This window comes from Myotis daubentonii, chromosome X (genome assembly GCF_963259705.1).
Source record: "Myotis daubentonii chromosome X, mMyoDau2.1, whole genome shotgun sequence".
NCBI lineage: Eukaryota > Metazoa > Chordata > Mammalia > Chiroptera > Vespertilionidae > Myotis > Myotis daubentonii.
The window spans coordinates 117598480-117618586 of NC_081861.1; the positions used below are offsets into that span (position 1 = coordinate 117598480).

General features: G+C 40.3%; 1 protein-coding gene across 6 annotated transcripts in view; it reads left to right on the forward strand.

The window, feature by feature from the left end:
- DMD (dystrophin) overlaps window positions 1-20107 on the forward strand; it is a 2282236-nt gene that overhangs the window by 2175949 nt on the left and 86180 nt on the right. For all 6 annotated transcript variants that reach the window (XM_059679269.1, XM_059679268.1, XM_059679272.1 and 3 more), the window contains 3 exons: window positions 10444-10645; window positions 12812-12897; window positions 15269-15426. In XM_059679269.1, coding sequence (XP_059535252.1) covers window positions 10444-10645; window positions 12812-12897; window positions 15269-15426 — 446 coding nt within the window. The remainder of the gene's footprint in view (window positions 1-10443; window positions 10646-12811; window positions 12898-15268; window positions 15427-20107) is intronic.

The following is a 20107-nucleotide window of genomic DNA, read 5'->3' on the forward strand; positions in this document are numbered from 1 at the left end:
AACATTGATGAGAGAGAAACATCGATCAGCTGCCTTCTGCACACCCCCTACTGGGGATGTGCCCACAACCAAGGTACATGCCCTTGACCGGAATCAAACCTGGGCCCCTTCAGTCCGCAGGCCGACACTCTATCCACTGAGCCAAAGTTTGAACTTTTAAGGACCTCTTGGGAATATATTACCTATATAATAAAAGCCTATTATGCTAAGTGTCCAGTTGGCTGTTTAACCAATCAAATCATAGTATGCGAATGATATGCTAAGCTGCTCAACTGCTCGCTATGACGTGCACTGACCACCAGGTGGTAGACAGTCGACCAGTAGGTTAGCTTGCTGCTGGGGTCTGGCAGATCAGGACTGAGTGAGTTGGGCCAGACACACCCTGGAGCTCTCCCATGTCCCTTCCTGGCCCCTATCATGCACCGGTGGGGTCCCTTGGCCTGGCCTGCACCCTCTCGCAATCCAGGACCCCTTGTGGGATGTCAGAGAGCCGGTTTCGAGCCGATGGCGGAACGACCAGTTGCTGGGACGTGTACTGACCACCAGGGGGCAGACGCTCAATGCAGGAGCTGCCCCCTGGTGGTTAGTGTGCTCCCACAGGGGGAGTACTGCTCATCCAGAAGCTGGGCTCACGGCTGGTGAGCACAGTGGAGATGGTGGGAACAGGCCTAAGCTGTCAGTCGGACATTCCCCAAGGGCTCCCGGACTGTGAGATGGCAGGCTGAGAGTTCCCCCTGCAACCCGAGTGCACGAATTTCGTGCACTGGGCTTCTAGTATACAATAGAACTTCACAATAACCAATTCATAATTACCCTTTTATCAGTGGAAAGCAGTATCTCTGGGACAGGAACAGAAAAAGAAAAAGAGGCAGAAAGCTTTCTCTATCCAGCCTGCTGACTCCGCCCCACCCCAAGCTGCCTCTTTCCAGTTCTGGGACATTAACAGGTCCCTATGGAAATCCTAGGCCTGGAGAGCCCTTTACAACCACTTAAACTTGGCAGCGATATTGCTGAAAAATGATAACAACTTCAGACTATAAGCTGGAGAAATAAAAACCTAAATTTATTTTCAGTCATGCATCCATTCCATGAAAACATATTCAACCCTACTCTGTGGTAGGCTTTCTGCTAAGCATTGGAGAGACCAAAATTCAGAAGAAAAGCCTACTCTCTCCTTCCAAATAATTCCACTTTTAGGATGTTTCTTCTCCGTTTTTCATTTATAAATACACTTGCCAGTGACCCTCTTTGACCATCTTATTGCTGGCCTCCACAGACCCCCTGGTAAGACCCCCTCATTCCCAAAGACTTGGCAGTCAGGGTTCACGGTCCTTCTCTATTCCCCAGTACTGGCCCCAATTCTGGATGACTTCAACAGTGGCATGGATAATTCATGCATCACTGTAGCCTCTCAGTTCCTTAACTTCCTATTTCATCTCCATGGAGATTCACATCCCGCTCCACCTCTGCCATCTACTCAAATGGTCAGCTCCTGGACCTAATCAGCTGGAACTGTTCCAGTCCTGAAATAATGGTTTAGCTATGCTACTTGCTGACCACAGCTTCTTGGCCTTCCAGTTATTTCTGCACTAACTTCCTCTACCTCCCTGAGCAGTTAGGCTCTTGATCCCTCTACCTCCTAATTACCAGGTTCCACCAGAATTCATAGCTGCTTCTACCCAAATGGACTTGACAGACATCACTTTGCCCACATCCTCATTTCTCTTGAGCAGTTGTCCTCTGCCCACCCTGGGGCAGAACCATCGGGCTCCTGACTGCTGAGTATGCCTGGAGTGATACTGCAGCCCTGCAGATTGGGGCTGCTGTAAGATGCTCAGCTAACTCTGGACTAACTTGGAAGATCTTACAAAGACTTTCCCTTTTCAGCCTGGTCAGTGTGGCTCAGTAGTTGAGCATCAACCTATGAACCTGGAGGTCACAGTTCAATTCCTGGTCAGGGCACGTGCTTGATCCCCTGTGTGGGGCATGCAGGAGGCAGCCAATCAATGATTCTTTCTCATCATTGATGTTTTTTTTTCCTCTCTCTCCCTCTCCTCTCCTCTCCTCTCTGAAATCATTAAAAATATGTATTTTTTTTAAAAAAAAAGACTGTCCCTTTTCATAAAGTTCCTTTTGACCTTGGATTTAGGCATTATTTAGTTCTTCTGTTAAAAAATCTGTTCACATGTTTGTCTCATCGTCTATCATTTCAATTTATTTTAAATTTTCTAATAAACTTTGGAGAAAGAGTGCATTTTGATATCATTTAAAAAATTCAGCCATTTGAGGTTATAACCTTGTAATAAAGTTAAGCCATGAATGTAGAATGGAGAATTTTCTCATTTAAACATATTTGAAATTATTAGTCTTTCTGAGAATGATTTTTCTTATATTTGAAACAGATTTAGGTCTAGCAAAATTAGGGTGTATTTACTTAAACTAAGTACTGGATTCTCAAGAATGGTAGGAAGAGTCCCGTGTATAGTATGAATATAGAATGAAGAGTTCACCAATCCTTTTATTATTGAAAACACGTGTAGTCATATTAGTTAACTAATTGTTCAGTAGATGATGGAAGAATTTCCTCTTAATTTTATATTTACTTGGGTTTCTCTTCTGGCCTGTTTTGTCATTTCTATGCCTGCAAACCATGATAAAGAGCCATTGTTTGTGGGACAGGCAAATAAAACTAGTTCTGGCTAGCTTTTCCAACCAAAGGTCCCTTCTACTAACTCTTACTTTAATGAAAATTAATGATGTTATCTTAGTGATTTCCTGATGCCAGTGAAGAGTTTGAATTACATACACCTTAGAAAATAAGCAGTGTTCCTGCCATTAATTAACTTGGTCTTATTTTTAAAAAATATATTTTTATTGATTTCAGAGCGGAAAGGAGAGGGAGAGAGAGAGAGAAACATCAATGATGAGAGAGAATCAGTGATCCACTGCCTCCTGTGTGTCCCCTACCGGGCATCAAGCCCACAACCTGGGCATGTGCCCTGACTAGGAATCTAACCATGACCTTCTGGTTCATAGGTTGACACTCAACCACTGAGCCACACCGGCCGAGCAGTCTTATTATTATTATTTTTTTTTAGTTCACATCAGAGCTTCAGTATGGCAGAAACCCGAATAACACAGTTTTAGCCACCATAGAGAATTTGCCGTTTAAATCAAGAACACCATCACGGCCCTATATATAAATGTCCCCACTTTGTAATCAATTTAGAGTTACATGACTCCATCTTGCTTTTCATTGTTTGTGAATGAAAATTAAACTGGAGAGAAAAGCAGAGAGAGAGAGAAAATCTAGGTAAGAACGATTTCATAAAGTGGTTTGTATCACAGATCCCCCATTGAAAGTTATGAAGAAGATAATCTAAGCTTTTTTCTTTCTCTTTCTGTAGTTCTGATGACATGTTATAGGTGCGTGGCTTCTAAAATTAAAAATACAGCCAACTTCTAAGAGCAGAAGTAAAAATACATTTATACAAAGTACGTGTATTTAGTTTAGTATAACTGTGTGTGGTGGACTGTCTCTAAACCATAGGACCGAATATACTGCAGTTGATAAATGTGGCAAATACCCTGCAAATAAGAAGCAGAGAACAATTTGCTTCTGTTCAGCAGCTAAATCGCACAGTAGAGAGATTTTGGATAGCCTGGAGCTGTCTAAATAAAGGTACATCCTCACCGTGACAAACCAGGTGAAAAATGTGCTCCTTTCTTAGTAAATGTACCTCACCTTTGAGGGCGCACTAAGGTGGCATTAGACAGGGTTCAGTTGCTAAAGAAGACTCACAGGACCCATGATAACATGGCTTACAAATCTACAGTCTTACAGGAAAAGGCTTCACTTGGGCAATAGCATTAAAGGCAGGATATGCCTTCACAGCCACAGACTGCCTCCCAGCAAGGGGGCCTGAGAGGCTAGTGTGATTATTTTGTCCTGCCCCTGCCCCCAAATCGACTTTTCCCATATACTGCATACAATTTTTTTCAGATAGGTTTGAGGCCAGGTCTCTGTTATTTCATAATTCAAAACATCTTGAGCACAGAGCCCAACTAATTATCTAAGCTTATCTGGTTTGACAGATAATGATGTCCAAAGAGAGGGGTCCACATCTATTTTCCAGGGAAAGCACTGTAGTCCTGTTGAAAGCTTGTACAATAGCCATGAGGTACACACGAGGGAAGGAATGGTTGGCCCTCGGTTGTGGTGCGGAAGCTATTAAGGAGCACCTTGTAGGTTTCTCCAGTCATCATTGGTTCCGTTCTCCTGATCATCGTTCTAGAAAGTTTGCCATCCTTAACCTTCCTCCTGGAATTGGATGCCCTCAAAGTGCTCTCTTTGCCCTAAGACAGTGGTTCTCAACCTTCCTAATGCCATGACCCTTTAATATAGCTCCTCATGTTGTGGTGACCCCCAACCATAAAATTATTTTCGTTGCTACTTCGTAACTGTAATTTTGCTACTGTTATGAATCGTCATGTAAATATCTGATATGCAGGATGTATTTTCATTGTTACAAATTGAACATAATTAAAGCATAGTGATTAATCACAAAAGCAGTATGTAATTATATATGTGTTTTCCGATGGTCTTAGGCAACCCCTGTGAAAGGGTCATTTGACCTCCATGGGGTCGCGACCCACGGGTTGAGAACCAGTGTCCTAAGAGGTCTTTTCCACCAGTTTATCTTTTCTCATTCAAAGCAAATTCTACCTGGCCAGCTGGTCTCCACCCAGCTCCTAATTCTCCTAAGGTTTCTTTATTTCTGGGGGTCTTTGGTCCACCAGACATGTTGTTGCCATTGTGTGCTAACATCTTGATTATAACTAGGAAATGAATTTGAGATGCAAAGTGTTGACTCTCCCAGACTAACATCATATAAATGGCAGTCACTCCTAAACAGACTTTGGTTTGGGTATGCTACAGAAATTTCTCTAACCATCCATGTTAAATTTCTTGCTTTTCAATTTCAACAAGTAGGGCTACCAAATTAAACTTAATTCTTCCTCAGTGATCCAGGTGTCCCAATGGTCCCCTCCAACCATATGAGGCTTTCCTCATATAGCAATGGGGCACATAGCTATATTTTTACACATAATACTATAACAGATGAGACATATAGCTTCTAAACCTTCTACTGTATGCCCAATATATTTCTTAAACTTTCATCATTCCAATTAATGTCCACACAATGTTTATTCAGACTATTATAAACCAGTATTTTCTCTACTGGTATATGACTGGGTAAATATTCCCACAGGGTACTTTCCAACATGAGTCCTTAATAACAGAAACAAGAACTAAAAAACATAGCCAGTTTACTATTGTTCCACGGAGTTCATGGTCACAGTCAGAACTCCCATCACTTCCTCCAGTGTGTTCAGTAGGTTGGCCAGCTGTCTTCCTCACTTCTTGGCTCTTTAAAAAGGGTGTCTGAATCACCGCTAAGGGAGCATATCATTCTCCTAGTTGAAGCCTCTTTCTGGGTACCAACATTATGTCAGTTTTTCCTTTTAAATACCCATTTGGTTGCTTGCTTACCTTCAGCAATAATCTTACCTTTTACTTCCTTGTAAATTTGAATCCACACACAAACTATGTCCCTTGGGCTCAGCCACTGGGCTAGTCCATATTTAGCTTATAGCAAGATGAGAAGATAAGATATGCCAGGGCTCCTCCTTCAGTCTCTTCCCAGTGGTTGGGGTTCAGATTGGCTAAGTACAGAAATATGGGGCTAACCCTGTCCTGGAGGCAACAAAACATTTGTGACAGCCCCAATTAGGCGAGGTGTCGAAAAGGCGCAACCTATTCCATCAATCCCTGCAGAATTCTTGCACCTATGTTCCAACCAAGAGCCGTAATATCTTGTTTCGGAAAATTACCAGCCTTTGAGACTCTTAATTGTAGCCTCAGTCCAGGGACTACTAGATATGACATTGAAAAAGGACATTGTGCCCAGCCAGTGTTACTCAGTGGTTGTGCGTCAACCTATAAACCAGGAGGTCACGGTTCGATTCCCAATCAGGGCACATGCCCAGGTTGGGAACTCGATCCCCAGTAGAGGGTGTGCAAGAGGCAGCCAAGCAGTAATTCTCTCTTATCATTGATGTTTCTATCTCTTTCCATTCCTTTCTGAAATCAATAAAAATATATAAAAAAAGAAAAAGAAAATTGTGGGCAAGTAGGAAACACCTACAAGTTCCCCAGTTGAATTATCTTTTTAATTGTAATTGATCTCACTGGTGTAGCCCATTTATCAAAAGTGATGGTTGCCCAGGTTCCTTTGGTCGGAACTCCACCTGCAGGCCAGAGAGGGCGAATTTGAGTGGAAGGAGATTCTGAGCTTATTTGAGCTTTTGCTAATGCATCCAAGGAATTGAATTTTAGGAGACTTGCCATCAGTTTGCAGTGTCCTCCTAATCCATTTTGTTCAGCTCCTGGAGTTCAGGTTCTGCCATTTCCATATGCCACTGGAAAGTTGTCTTATCAATAACCAATTTCAAAGCCTGTGCTATTTCAAACCATAGGTAGCTTGGCAACCAGCAATGGTTCACTTTCACCCCTTTTATCAGAATCATCTTTTTCTTTTTTAAACGTCTTAGCCATGTTTTTAGCTAGGAATGAGTTGGAGGTCTTCTAGACAGTTTCACTCCTGACATTAATTGCCCTGGCAGTGGCAGTTAGGGCTCCATTACTGAAGAGGACTCACAGAACTCAAATAACAATACTGCCCTAACTGGTTTGGCTCAGTGGATAGAGTTTCGGACTGCAGACTGAAAGGTCCCAGGTTTGATTCTGGTCAAGGGCACATGCCTGGGTTGTGGGCTCAATCCCCAGTACATGGTGTGCAGGAGGCAGCTGACCAGTGATTCCTATCATTGATGTTTCTCTCCCTCTCCCTTCCACTTTGAAATCAATAAAAATATATTAAAAAAAGAGAGGGTATATTAGAACATACTTAGGTTTTAATATAGTTTTAAAATATATTCCCTAGTGAATACACTAAAGGATATATATTCTCCCCCCCCCCAAGTGGAAATTCCTAGGTTGAGGTAAAAAGATAGTTTCACAAAGTTATGTCTGTTGGTTGCTTGTTGAAGCTTCATTATGTTTAATGTTTCATCAAAAAAATCTTAATATATTCTATAAGATGTTCGTTTTGGACACTTAAGTGTATATCTGTATAGCAATTAAATCATCATTATTGATTTTTTCACCTCTTTTAACCCCATAGTTCCAGCTATGCATACCTAAATAGATGTCTTTTAAAAATTGTTCCATGAAAGTGGAATTCTGTTTGATATGTTTGTTTTGGGAAGTGTGTTTTCCAATGTTCTGTGATGGATCGTACTTGTGTTTAAGCACATCTGGTTTTAGCGGAGCACACTACACAGTATTTCTTTCCTAACTATGTCATCTTCTGCTCCTGTTATTTCGAAGCAATTTCTTTGCTCCACTCCAGAGCTATTTATACTCCAAATTTTCTATTCTGCGTGTTACCCATTCACCTGTATAGAGATAAGAGTAGACCCGATAAAAAGAAATTCATGCAATTTTGCTGTCAGTGTGTATGTTTCCATCACAATGGTAAATTAGACTCAATACAAAAGTGAGTCTAAAAATTCTCACTTGTTGGTTCTTATGTCCTTAGGTATAAAGCAAAATATTTATTACGATTAAGGCAGAGTAACAAAAGAAAATAATAAACTTCAAACCTCCCATAGCTTCCTTCAATGTATAAAGAAACATCTTAGGAATGTTGGTGTTTAGAAGAAATCTATTCCTCTCTTCCACTAATGGAAATGGTGGGCTGAATTTCTAAGTGCTCTCACTACCTGCCCCTGAAACTGTGCCCATAGAAGAGAAAATGAAAATTTGAGTTATTTTTTCTCTACACCTCTCTCCAGTCTCCCATGTAGTCCCCACTCTGCCTTTGCATCCTTGTGTCCTCCTTTGTGCTTGCATTATTATTTTTAAAAGTCTTCATTCTTTTTCCTACCTGCCTTCCTCTCAAATCAAGTTACGTTCCTTTCTGCCACTTTAAGCAAAGTCTCAGCTTCCGTGTAAAGAGGTCATTATCTTGAAAGTGTTTTTAAGCAAAAGGAGGGGGGGGGGGCCTGTAGAGTAGCAAAACTCTCCACCCCAAAATGTGTCTCTTTGTCACGTGGAATACTTTGCGTTGAAAACGCAGACTCAGGAAGAACCTTTGACCTTGCCCCTAACTGCATAAAAGAATTTAGATAGATTTGCTCCAGGCAGGGAGCTATTAGTTTAATATGAAGTAGGTGTGATAGGGAGGAACCTAGCAAGGCCCATTCGATCAAAGTCCTCTCTGGGTCCCATAGTTTCTGTATGGCCCAGCAAACATGTTTTTACTAAACATTAACTCTTTTTATCTTCCTGTGAATTGCCTCACTTCCCCTTGAAGTTCTAAACCTCTACCTCCTTCTCCTTAGTCCAGACTCCAGAATGACAATTATACCTCATTTTGCCTTACTATCTTTGGAATTTTCATGTTTATGTGGATTCCCCATTTACACAAAATTAAATACCTTTTTTTCCTCCTGTTAATCGTTTCATATGAATTTAATTCTTAGACTAGCCAGAAGAACTTAGGAGGGTACAGAAAAAATTTTCTCCTTCCCAGCGGCCTTTGCCTTGATAGGATGAGTGCTCATCCAGGGCCTTTTAGGGAAATTGGTACAAGGAATCACAGAGCTTTGCTCCCCGGGATAAAAAACAAAGAAAAAAAAAAAACCCTCCTACTCCCACCACCAGGTCATGTTTCTAGGGAAACTTCAAAAGTTACTATTTTCCTTTTTTTAAAGTGAAAACTTATGTACTACATAGGTATTAACCTATATAGGATATTAACCACTATTTTGTTTTTTCCTTAACATTTACTTAGAACCAGTCACAAATAGCTGGTGAAATACAGTAAAGCCTTAAATTTACATCTGCTTAGTTTTGGGCAAGCTGTCTACAGACTGGGTTGGCCGGTGTTTAGCTGCAGTAACATTTATCATTGTATTGCTTCCTCCCCCCCACCCCCAGATGCGTGAGAAATTTACTTAATTACCATTGATTCTTTCTCTCAAAGGACTGAGAATTCAGACCAGAGCTTAGGTGTATAAGGTGTTACAAAAGCATGTTGTTGCATTTCCAATTTGCCTAATAAGCCTGCTTTAGAAAAAAAAAGCATTTTTTCGTGCACTTGGGAATAAAGCATGCAATATGCTGATGTTGGACAAGGTTGAGATTTCACTTCTGTTAAATTTTTGTCTTCCAGCATATGAATAAATACTACCACACATCAAGGGACCCCCCCCCCCCCGTCCCTCTTCCCTGCCCCGCCACTCAAAGTTCTTAGATGATTTGAAAAGTACAATGTAAAATACAATCTGAAGGTGAAAGAAGAAATCGCTTGGATGGATTGTGCAGTTACTTTAGTTTGCCCATGGAAAATTTTAGTGAAGTTATTTTTTTTCACCTAATATTAAGGTAGCAGAAAGATTGTGAGGTGACTAATATTTTAAGGAGAAAAATGCTTAATAATTATAAATGCATAACTGGAAATAGAGTTCACACAACCCTAACCATACAGATTAATCAAACTGACCTTCTCTAATACTAATACAAGAAAATATGGTCAGGAATTCTTTCAAAATCTCTAGTAAAATAGTTTTTTTTCCTTATTCATTTGAAAATGACTTGGTTTATGTAGAACTCGATAGGCCCCCTCAACTCTCAAATATTCCCCAATACTTTAAAAATGGGAACTGTATCTTTGCTCACATCTTCATCTAGTCAATGCCAGTGACATGTGAAAACAACCTCTGATCTTGAATGCTCATCAAAGTCGGCAAACTTAGAGCTGAAGGATGAAAACAAAATACTTTAAAAGAGGGTAGAGTTTGCCCGGCCAGCGTGGCTCAATGGTTGAGTGTCAGCCTATGAACCAGGAGGTTATGGTTCGATTCCTGGTCAGGGCACATGCCCGGATTTCAAGCTTGACGTGCAGGAGGCAGCTGATCAGTGATTCTCTCTCATCATTGATCTTTCTATCTTTTTCTCCCTCTCCCTTCCTCTTTGAAATTAATAAAAATATAATTAAAAAATAATAAAAGAGGGTAGGGTTTGAAGTATGTATGGGACCAGGTGGATACTTGAAATATCAGGGAACCACTTTGTAGAGTATATAATTGTCTAACCACTAAGTCTGTATACTTGAAACTAATACAACATGATATTGAATGTCAACCGTAATTGAAAAATAACAAATAAATACATAAAAGAGCGTAGAGTTCGGATTAGGTGTTCACTAAGGGGTACGAGACATCTCTACCAGATTCTCCAAGGAAAAGAAAAAATAGTGAAAGGAGGATTGTCCCCCCCATTGAATCGCTTGTGATTTTCTGTGGCTTTTGCAGTGGATCTCTTGAGCCTGTCAGCCGCATGTGATGCCTTGGATCAGCACAACCTCAAGCAAAATGACCAGCCCATGGACATCCTGCAGATCATTAATTGTTTGACCACTATTTATGACCGCCTGGAGCAAGAGCACAACAATCTGGTCAACGTCCCTCTCTGCGTGGATATGTGTCTCAATTGGCTGCTGAATGTTTATGACACGTATGTATGGCAAGCTTCTCTTTCAGACTCTGTTACAGGAGGCTCAGTGGGCAGAATGGTGCCGGTTTAATTAGCAGCACAATAGGGCCCCAGTCTATAAATACGGTCCTCAGGTTGAAAGTTTCATGAAGCTGTGTGACCTAATGCTGTCCCTGTGAGAAATCATTTTTGCATTTATTGGAACCGAAACTATTTTGTCTTGACAAGCTAGGAGGTAAGAGCTAGGACATTGATTGTTCTCAGATTAGAAAACAAACAAAACCCTGAGATACGAATTTTTTTCAATGACTCCACATGTAGCCACTGGCCCTTTCCCTTTGTTGCCTGTGTGTTTTGAGTCCCCCCCCCCATCTACTTTGGGGGTGGCTTCCTCTCACTGGCAGATGTGTTCCTGGAGATGCTGCCGAACCTGTCACCAGATCCAAATACTCAGGAGATTTTTTGCAAGAGATGAGTTGATAAGCCAAAGAAAATGAAAACAAGCCCTTAATTCAGCAAACTCAGCTCCTCAAACGAAGGAAGTTTTGAATTAAAAAAGAGAGAGAGAGAGAAATGTTTCAATGGGACCTCCATTCATCACTCCTTAGATAGCACTCGTTTATTTCTTTGGGATTGCACATGGGAGAGATCCCCAGTTGGAATTTTTGTCTTGAGCTTAATGAAGACAGTTGAGGAAGGTAGCAGAAGGACTTGGTCTTAATTTTAACTGAATTTTTAGACATCAGGATTATTACATGCCTCATTTCACATGTCAGAAAGAACATCTCCCCATTTGGAAATCTGGGAGGGTTTTTGAAAAGGAGTTGCATATCAACTATTTTGCCTTTTGCCTTTGTGGTGGATTTCCAACACCTCCTGGATTAAAATGTATACGCTTTTTTCTTTGTTATTTTTTATAAGGTATTACTTTTTAAATTCTAAGATCACCTGGCTATTGAAATCTGATCGGTATCTACCATGCCTGTAATTGTGGATTACCCTTACATTTGCTTTGATAAGGGTTTGTATTTAGGTCTTCTCAGATATATTTTAGCACCGTTTTCTCTGGAGATGACATGTGAATGGATTCTGAATATATAACTTTATTTCTACCTGCCTGAAAATTTTTTGAGTACAGTTTATTTCCTTGAAGACCTGAGTTACTGTACTAAGTTTATTTGTTAAACTTTGATTTGCCTTTTCTAAAGAGTAGAAAATGATAAGAAAATCTTCCAACAATAGTAATGTTGTTAATGCATTAGAATCCAGGATTTCTGTTTGACTAAGAGATTTAGTAAATTGTATCAGTTGAAAGTTGAGCATATTGTTCACCAAAAATAACCCACAACTGGGACCTATCCTTTGTAATTTCAAAGTGCTAAATCAAGAATTAGTCTACTTTTTGAAAACCAATATCTAATGTTCAGTTGTTTTCCATAACAAAAGCTGAAAATTATTGAAAGACATTTTTCACAAAATGAAAAACTTTTTATTATTTAAAATTTTTCCCATGGATTTAATAAACTTAATAAATGTGTCAAGTGGAATGCTTCATTTCAGTTTTATATGCAAACGCAAAGTGTATATATATATATATATATATATATATATGCATAAGTTATTTTAAAATTGCTCTTTAAGATCATATATTTGAAGCTAATAGCATATCATATTTTTCTTGTGGAGATAAATGTTCATATTTCTTATTATGTGTCATATGGCCTGAAGTGGTTAATTTTCTTCTGAATACGGACAGTGTAATGAAAGTCTGAAAGAGTTTTGAAGAGAGCAGAGTAGCGAGTTGCTGGTAATTTTTCTTGGGCTTCAATAACCAAAGTAGCTTAGTGCATAATAGTAATTCATCCACTTACCGACTTAAACCCAGGTGCCTCTCCATGGATGACTAGAAGGATATTTTTCCTATTTTATGTAGAGCCACTCTTACAATTCAAGTAAGGGCTTTTAAGAATTGAATACTTGGTATATACTCATTGTTCGAGTTGTTCAAATTTCCATCACATTTTAAGTCATCTCCAAATAGATAATGAACTCAGAAAAATTCTTAATCTTAATAAAACAGTGGTCAATTGAGTTTCCGTATCCAATGAATTTTTTTTCTTAGCTGAAAAGTGTTTACCATCTAGTAAAAAATCAATAATTGTTTTCTGATTTGATTATTTATAATAGGGGACGAACGGGGAGGATCCGGGTCCTGTCTTTTAAAACAGGCATCATTTCTCTGTGTAAAGCACACTTGGAAGACAAGTACAGATGTAAGTCATGCATATTAACTCTGTATTCTTTTAGTAATATTGGCTTATTGCCTCCGTTTTAGATGGGGAATGACATATGTTCTTATTTGACAGCAAGTTCTTTGTGTAAGATGGAAAACTGCTTTTAGAATGTCATAAAAGGTGGTTTGTGCTGTTCCCTGTCAAACATTAGCTTGCAGGTATTTAAATAGAGAATGAGGATTATCTTCTCCAGTCCAAGTATTATTTTGCATTACGTTGACTGTGTCTGAATAAAACACATGTTCCTAGGGGATAAAACCTGATTTCCTAACCCCTGTGTATAATCAGGAAAATAAATGTGAAAGGTTAATCCATGCTCTTGCCTAGTATTTGGATTCTTATTTAAAGACTACTGCCTGGCATTCATGTTTAAGAAGCATTGTTTATTTTATAATCATCTTACATAGCCAATTCTGTGATGTGACTTAACATTTTATTATTGGAGAGACAGATAGCTTGCCACTTTTTATAGGGTAAATATCACCTTATAGAATATCCTACTGATTAGCCATTGGGTTTTTTTGCTAAAAATCTGTCAATCCAAATTAAAAGCAAACACTAGAGGAGTGATGGTTGAGATGACTAAGCAACCATTCATTCCCATTGTGAAGGACCATATGTGTTTTCCCCTTTAAATGCTTGTAAGAAATGTTTTCAGTAGGAATATTAAAGAAACCTCATCTATTTTGTCTTTTCTCTTTTCCCCTAAGGCCTAGCCTCTCAGGGATGAGGAGAAGTGCTGAGTTTAAGGACAGGCAGGAGATAAAAGAGATTAAATTCCTCCAAAGCCACTCTGTGTCCTACTGCTCATTTCCCCCCTAGGAGTAAGCCAAAAAATACACAGGCCTTTCAAGCTCTCACTTTTATGTAGTTTCCACTTAAGTTTTCTCATCCTTTTAGGAGAAAATAACTGAACAGATTTTGTTAACCACTTAAGAACATATTTTGGATAAAATAGAATCTTTCTGTGTTTATTCCTCTTTTAAGTATTATAGTTATTATAGGTTAGCTAATAATCTAATCGTGTCAATGCTATTGTTGTAACAGCACATTGTAATACTAAATGGAATCATCAAGGGAGCTTCAAGTTTGTGTTTCAAATAACTATTATGCAGGAATGTGTTTTGAGGTTGGTGAAACTGAAATATTAACTTCAAATTGGGATATTTGAAAATAATTCATAATTTTGAAAAAATCTATGTGTGTGTATTGGATAGATGATGAAAAGTGGTTGTGTGCTGTCTCATTTTGGTTATTGCCATCTTAGATGTTTCACTAACATATTTAATTTCTTAGAGTTTAAAGTGTACTTCTGAGCCCTAGCCAGTTTGTCTCAGTGGTTTGAGTGTTGGCCCTTGGACTGAAGGATCTAGTGTTCAATTCCTGGTCAAGGGCACATACCTTGGTTGCAGGCTCCAGGGCACATATGGAAGGCAACCAATCAGTTTGTTGCTCTCATCTCTCTCTCTCTCTCTCTCTCTCTCTCTCTCTCTCTCTCTCTCTCTCTCCCTCCCTCTCCCTCCCTCCCTCCCTCCCTCCCTCCCCCACTCCCTTCTCCCTCCCCTCCACTCTCTCTTAAAAAAGTCAATGTAAAAAATATTTTTAGGTGAGGATCAAAAACAAAAAGTATGCTTATGAGTAGGAAAAACTTTCTTAATTTTTTGGGCAACTTTTATTTGAATACAATGTGTGATTAAGATGATTTTATTTCTGAGAATAAAACATATTGCAAGTGTTTGGTATGTTCATTCAGTCCATAAACCCACTATATTGGACACCTGCTTTTTGCAGGTACAACTGTTCTACTGTAGATATTTCCGGCACACAGTTGACCAAGATAAGGTCCCTGCTCTCAAGGAGATACCACCCTTCATCCAAAAAGACAGCCACCTATTGAATCACTGTAAAGTGATGAGAGCTAATTACAAATATGTACAACATCCTGTGGGAACACATACAAGAAACTCAGTGATCTGTTGGCTTCATAAAGAAGTCCCAATTTTGGAATCTCTGATGTCCAAAGGGGATGGTGCTTATGGTTCTTAATGCTATAACATTTATTTTATTATAGTAGTTATGTCCTATACATAACATAATTTCCCAAAGGATTGTCTTCTGACTTAGGAAAAATTCAGGTGTCAGGATTGTATGTAAACTCATTTCTTTAAGGCTGTAGTTCATCCATAAAAATATTAAATGTCTAGATTAACATACGGTAGAACTAACTGCCCTATGGGAATATTGGCTACTCTTGAGAATTGGTACTGGAAGTGAGTTGGCTATTGGGTTCTGTTAGTACTTACTTGGTGCTGCTTTTTCATTTGTTGCGATTCTCTTCTTCCTTTTGTAGACCTTTTCAAGCAAGTGGCAAGTTCAACAGGATTTTGTGACCAGCGCAGGCTGGGCCTCCTTCTGCATGATTCCATCCAAATCCCAAGACAGTTGGGTGAAGTTGCATCCTTTGGGGGCAGTAACATTGAGCCGAGTGTCAGAAGCTGCTTCCAGTTTGTAAGTTATTCACCTTCTTAAGTAACATATTTAATGTTTTATATTTTAGAATAGAGGCCTGGTGCATGAAATTTGTGCATGGGGGTGGGGGGTGTCCCTGTCCCTCAGCCCGGCCTACACCCTCTCCAATCTGGGACCCCTTGGGGGATGTTCAACTGCCAGTTTAGGCCCTTCCCTGCCCACCTGGTTGCACCCAACTGCCCTCCTCTGCTGGCCTGGTCGCTCCACGCAGCCTGCTGCTCAGTTGTTTGGTCGTCCCTCACTAACCCCCCTGCTGGCCTGGTTACCCCACACCGCCTGCTGCTCAGTCGTTTGGTCGTCCCTCACTAACCCCCCTGCTGGCCTGGTCACCCCACGTAGCCTGCTGTTCAGTCATTTGGTCATCCCTCACTAATGCACCTGCTGGCCTTGTCGCCCCAAGCAGCCTGCTGTTTGGTTGTTACTGTTACTGTGACAATGTCCTGGACAATTTGCATATTTCTCTATTATTAGTATAGATATTTTTAAAACACAGAACTTTCATTGCTTATATAGCTCTTCTGTAGGCAGGTAGGTAGGGGATTTTTGATATTGGAAACCTTTTTAAATTGTCTGCAGAGGTTTCTGGAACTCCAGGTCTCAGGGAGAGAGGATAGTGCAGAGGAAGGAAAAGAAATCTCCATCTGGCCCTAGCTGGTATGGCTCAGTAGATAGAGCATCAGTGTGCGTGTGTACCAAAGGGTCCCGGGTTCGATTCTGGTCAAGGGCACATACCTTGGTTGCAGGCTCCTCCCTGGCCTGAGCCCTGGTCGGGGCTTGTGCAGGAGGCAACCAATCGATGGGTTTCTCTCACATCGATGTTTCTATTATTTTAGGTTAACGATGACTCATTTATTTCAGCCCTTTGTATTCAGCATGTCTCTATCGAAATAAACCTACGACTCTATGAAAATTGAAGGTTTTGTTTTTTTGCGGCCCACGTAAACTTAAACCTTGTTTATTTGGCCCGTGTTAGCCTTTGAGTTTGACGTCCTTGCTGTAGGAACTTAACTCTTGTTTATATAAATTACCGTCTGCTAATGCCCATCAGTATCTCAACACAGTCTTGTCCATTCTCTTTCTTGTCCTGCCCCATTGTATTTTCCACACCATAATCAGTGCTCCCAGAAACACTCTCTTCCTCCAAATGCCTGAACACTCCATGGATAGACATTTAGGTTGTTCCTATTTGTTTTATAAGGTGGGTAATGCTGCAATGAACATCTTTTTGCAGTTAGCTCTTTTTTTTTGACTGAAGTTTTTTTCCTTAGGATAAATTCTAAAAAGTGAGATTACCAGACTAAATGACATAAACAATTTTATGACTATTTTTGTGGCTGAAGGTTACTTTATTTTTTTTAAACTAAATCTTTATTGTTCAGATTATTATAGTTGTTCCTCTTCCCCCCCCATAGCTCCCCTCCACCCAGCTCCCACCCCACCCTCTGCCCTTACCCCCCCTTACTGTCCTCATCCATAGGTGTACGATTTTTTTCCAGACTCTTCCCGCACCCCCCTCACCCCTTTCCCCCCCGAGAATTGTCAGTCCACTCCCTTTCTATGCCCCTGATTCTATTATATTCACCAGTTTATTCTGTTCATCAGATTTTTTATTCACTTGATTTTTAGATTCACTTGTTGATAGATATGTACTCCTTGTTCATAATTTTTATCTTTACCTTTTTCTTCTTCTTCCTCTTCTTAAAAGATACCTTTCAGCATTTCATATAATACTGGTTTGGTGGTGATGAACTCCTTTAGCTTTTTCTTATCTGTGAAGCTCTTTATCTGACCTTCAATTCTGAATGATAGCTTTCCTGGGTAAAGTAATCGGTTGTAGGTTGTTGCTACTCATCACTTTGAATATTTTTTACCACTCCCTTCTGGCCTGCATAGTTTCTATTGAGAAATCAGCTAACAATCTTATGGGTACTCCCTTGTAGGTAATTAACTGTTTTTCTCTTGTTGCTTTTAAGATTCTCTCCTTGTCTTTTGCCCTTGGCATTTTAATTATGATGTGTCTTGGTGTGGTCCTCTTTGGATTCCTTTTGTTTGGGGTTCTCTGCGCTTCCTGGACTTGTAAGTCTATTTCTTTCACCAGGTACAGGAAGTTTTCTATCATTATTTCTTCAAATAGGTTTTCAATATCTTGCTGTCTTTCTTCTTCTGGCACTCCATTAATTCAGATGTTGGTACGCTTGAAATTGTCCCAGAGGCTCCTTACACTATCTTCATATTTTTGGATTCTTTTTTCTTTTTGTTTTTCCAGTTGGGTGTTTTTTGCTTCTTCGTATTTCAAATCTTTGACTTGATTCTTGTAATCCTCTAGTCTGCTGTTGGATCTCTGTATAATATTCTTTATTTCAGTCAGTGTATGCTTAATTTCTAGTTGGTCCTTTTTCATAACCTCGAGGGTCTCACTAGATTTATCGAGGGTCTCACTAAATTTATTGGCGGTTTATAGAAAATTCTTGAAAAACCTTATAACCGTGGTTTTGAACTCTATATCCAGTAGTTTGCTTTCCTCCATTTCTGTCATTTGTGACCTGTTTCTTTGTCTCCGCATTTTTTATGCTTCCCTGTGTTGGTAGAGTGGCTTTGTGTGCTAGGTGTCCTCTAGGGCCCAGTGGCTCAACCTCCCCAATTACCTGAGGTGGAAACTCTTGGTGCACCCCTTTGTGGGCTTTGTGCACAGTCTTGTTGTAGGTAAGCCTTGATTGTTGTAGGTATCACTGGGAGGAATTGACCTCCAGGCCAATTGGCTATGAGAATCAGCTGTGTCTATGGTGGGAGAATTTCTGTGCTGGAGACACCCTTCTGGGGCAAGACTTGCTTCAGTGGGGCTTTGGTGCTCACTGACTCTGCCCCCTGAGTGTGTCCCTTATGGATCTGAGGAGTTGTCATCTGTATGGTCCCACTCTGACCACTGGGTACACTGGCTCTTGGATCTCTAAGGAGGTGCTAATTTAGCCTCTGCCTGAGGCTACCCAGCAGGAGCTACAGAGAGATCTGCAGATTCCTCTTCTTTGGGGTATGGAGGTGCCCAGATGAGGCCCAGCTGTGAAGCAATGCAAGCTGCTGTGGGGCCTTGGGCCTTCTTTTGGATATTCTGGGTCTCTCAGACCCAGTTACTGTTTGTTAGGTAATTTTAGATTGCAAAGGGCCAGGCCATTCATATGCAAAAGCCTCTGCGCACAGCTTGGGTGGGGTCTCAGGAAATCAACAGGGCGGAGCAAACAGCTATGGCTGCTCCTCAGTTCTGCCCTAAGAGTCCCTGTGTCTCAGTGTCCTGGTAATCACTGCAAGCACCTCTGAGAGAAAGCTGCCCTCGAGTTCTGACCGATGCCCGACAGTCCAGTTTCTCCCCGTATGCATCTGGGTCCCCAGAGACTCACCTGGAACTGGAGTTCAGAGTGGTCGGGAGCTTGTGTCTCCCTCCTAATTGACAAAGATAATCGCGTCCTCAGTTGCCATCCTTTTCTGTGTGAACCTCCATACTTCTTCACTTTCCTTCCGTACCTCCTCTGAGTCTCAGTGTGCTTTTCTCTTTCCTTCTAGTTGCAGAATTTCTACTCAGCCAGCCTTCCTGTGGTTCTGGATGATGTCCGTTTTGTCTTTTAGTTGTATTTTTGAAGTGGTTGCATGAGGCAGCAATTTCAGGTGTTTACCTATGCTGCCATCTTGGTTACTCTCAGTTTTATGGCTTTTGATACATATTACCAGGTGGCATTTTGTCAAAAGTTGTTTCTATTTGTAATGCCACCAGCACCAAAGGAGTGAGACATTTTCAGTATCACATTAGTCACAGTGTTCTTATTTTCTTTTTTAAATGCTGAGAGCTGGTTTTATTAACATGGGGTTTTTCGATCTATTCTAATCCTGTTACCAATAGAACTAGCCATAGAGATAACTGGGTTAGACCTGTAGTCTTTGACCACAGACTAGGCTAAAACTATAGAAGGCCTCCTGGACAGAACATTGTGAATATTTGCATGTTTAAAGCATTCTGAGCATTCATTCAATAATTGACTTGGCAAATGGACTAAATGCACATATAGTCCACCCACTCATGCAGAGTTGTTATATACTATTTGCTTCTGTTGACAAAATTGTGGCAAATTAGCTGCAACTTTAAAATAGGTATAAAGAAAGAAATGCATTTTTTCACCTCATACTCCCATCTTCCAAAAAGTGAATAGACTATCCCTACCTCTAGATTTTTTTCTTGCATGTTGCTGCATCAATATTTCTACTCCAGAATATAGACACAAGTAACTTTCATACAGTGACTACTAATGACCACAGTAATACAGATTCATGTTGGTGTGTGTTTTTTAAATCTAATTATAAAACAGCTTGAATGATGTGCTTTGTTTTTCCTAAGTATTTTTTCTTTAGTCGTTTTAGTTAGTTTTTGAGTTCTAGTTGTGAAACTCTCTTACACACATTCATATGTATGTATTAGTATATATACATAGTTTTGTGTGTGTGTGTGTGTGTGTGTGTGTGTGTGTGTGTGTGTGTGTGTTGTGACTTGGATTGAGAGTAATGGTCAGAAAATAAACCTGCAGCCATCTTTTCAGAGACAGTCCCTCATGCAGAGTAAGCTCGGCTGGCTTCAGGACCGCTGAAACCATTGTCCTGTCACCACACTGTGCTGACT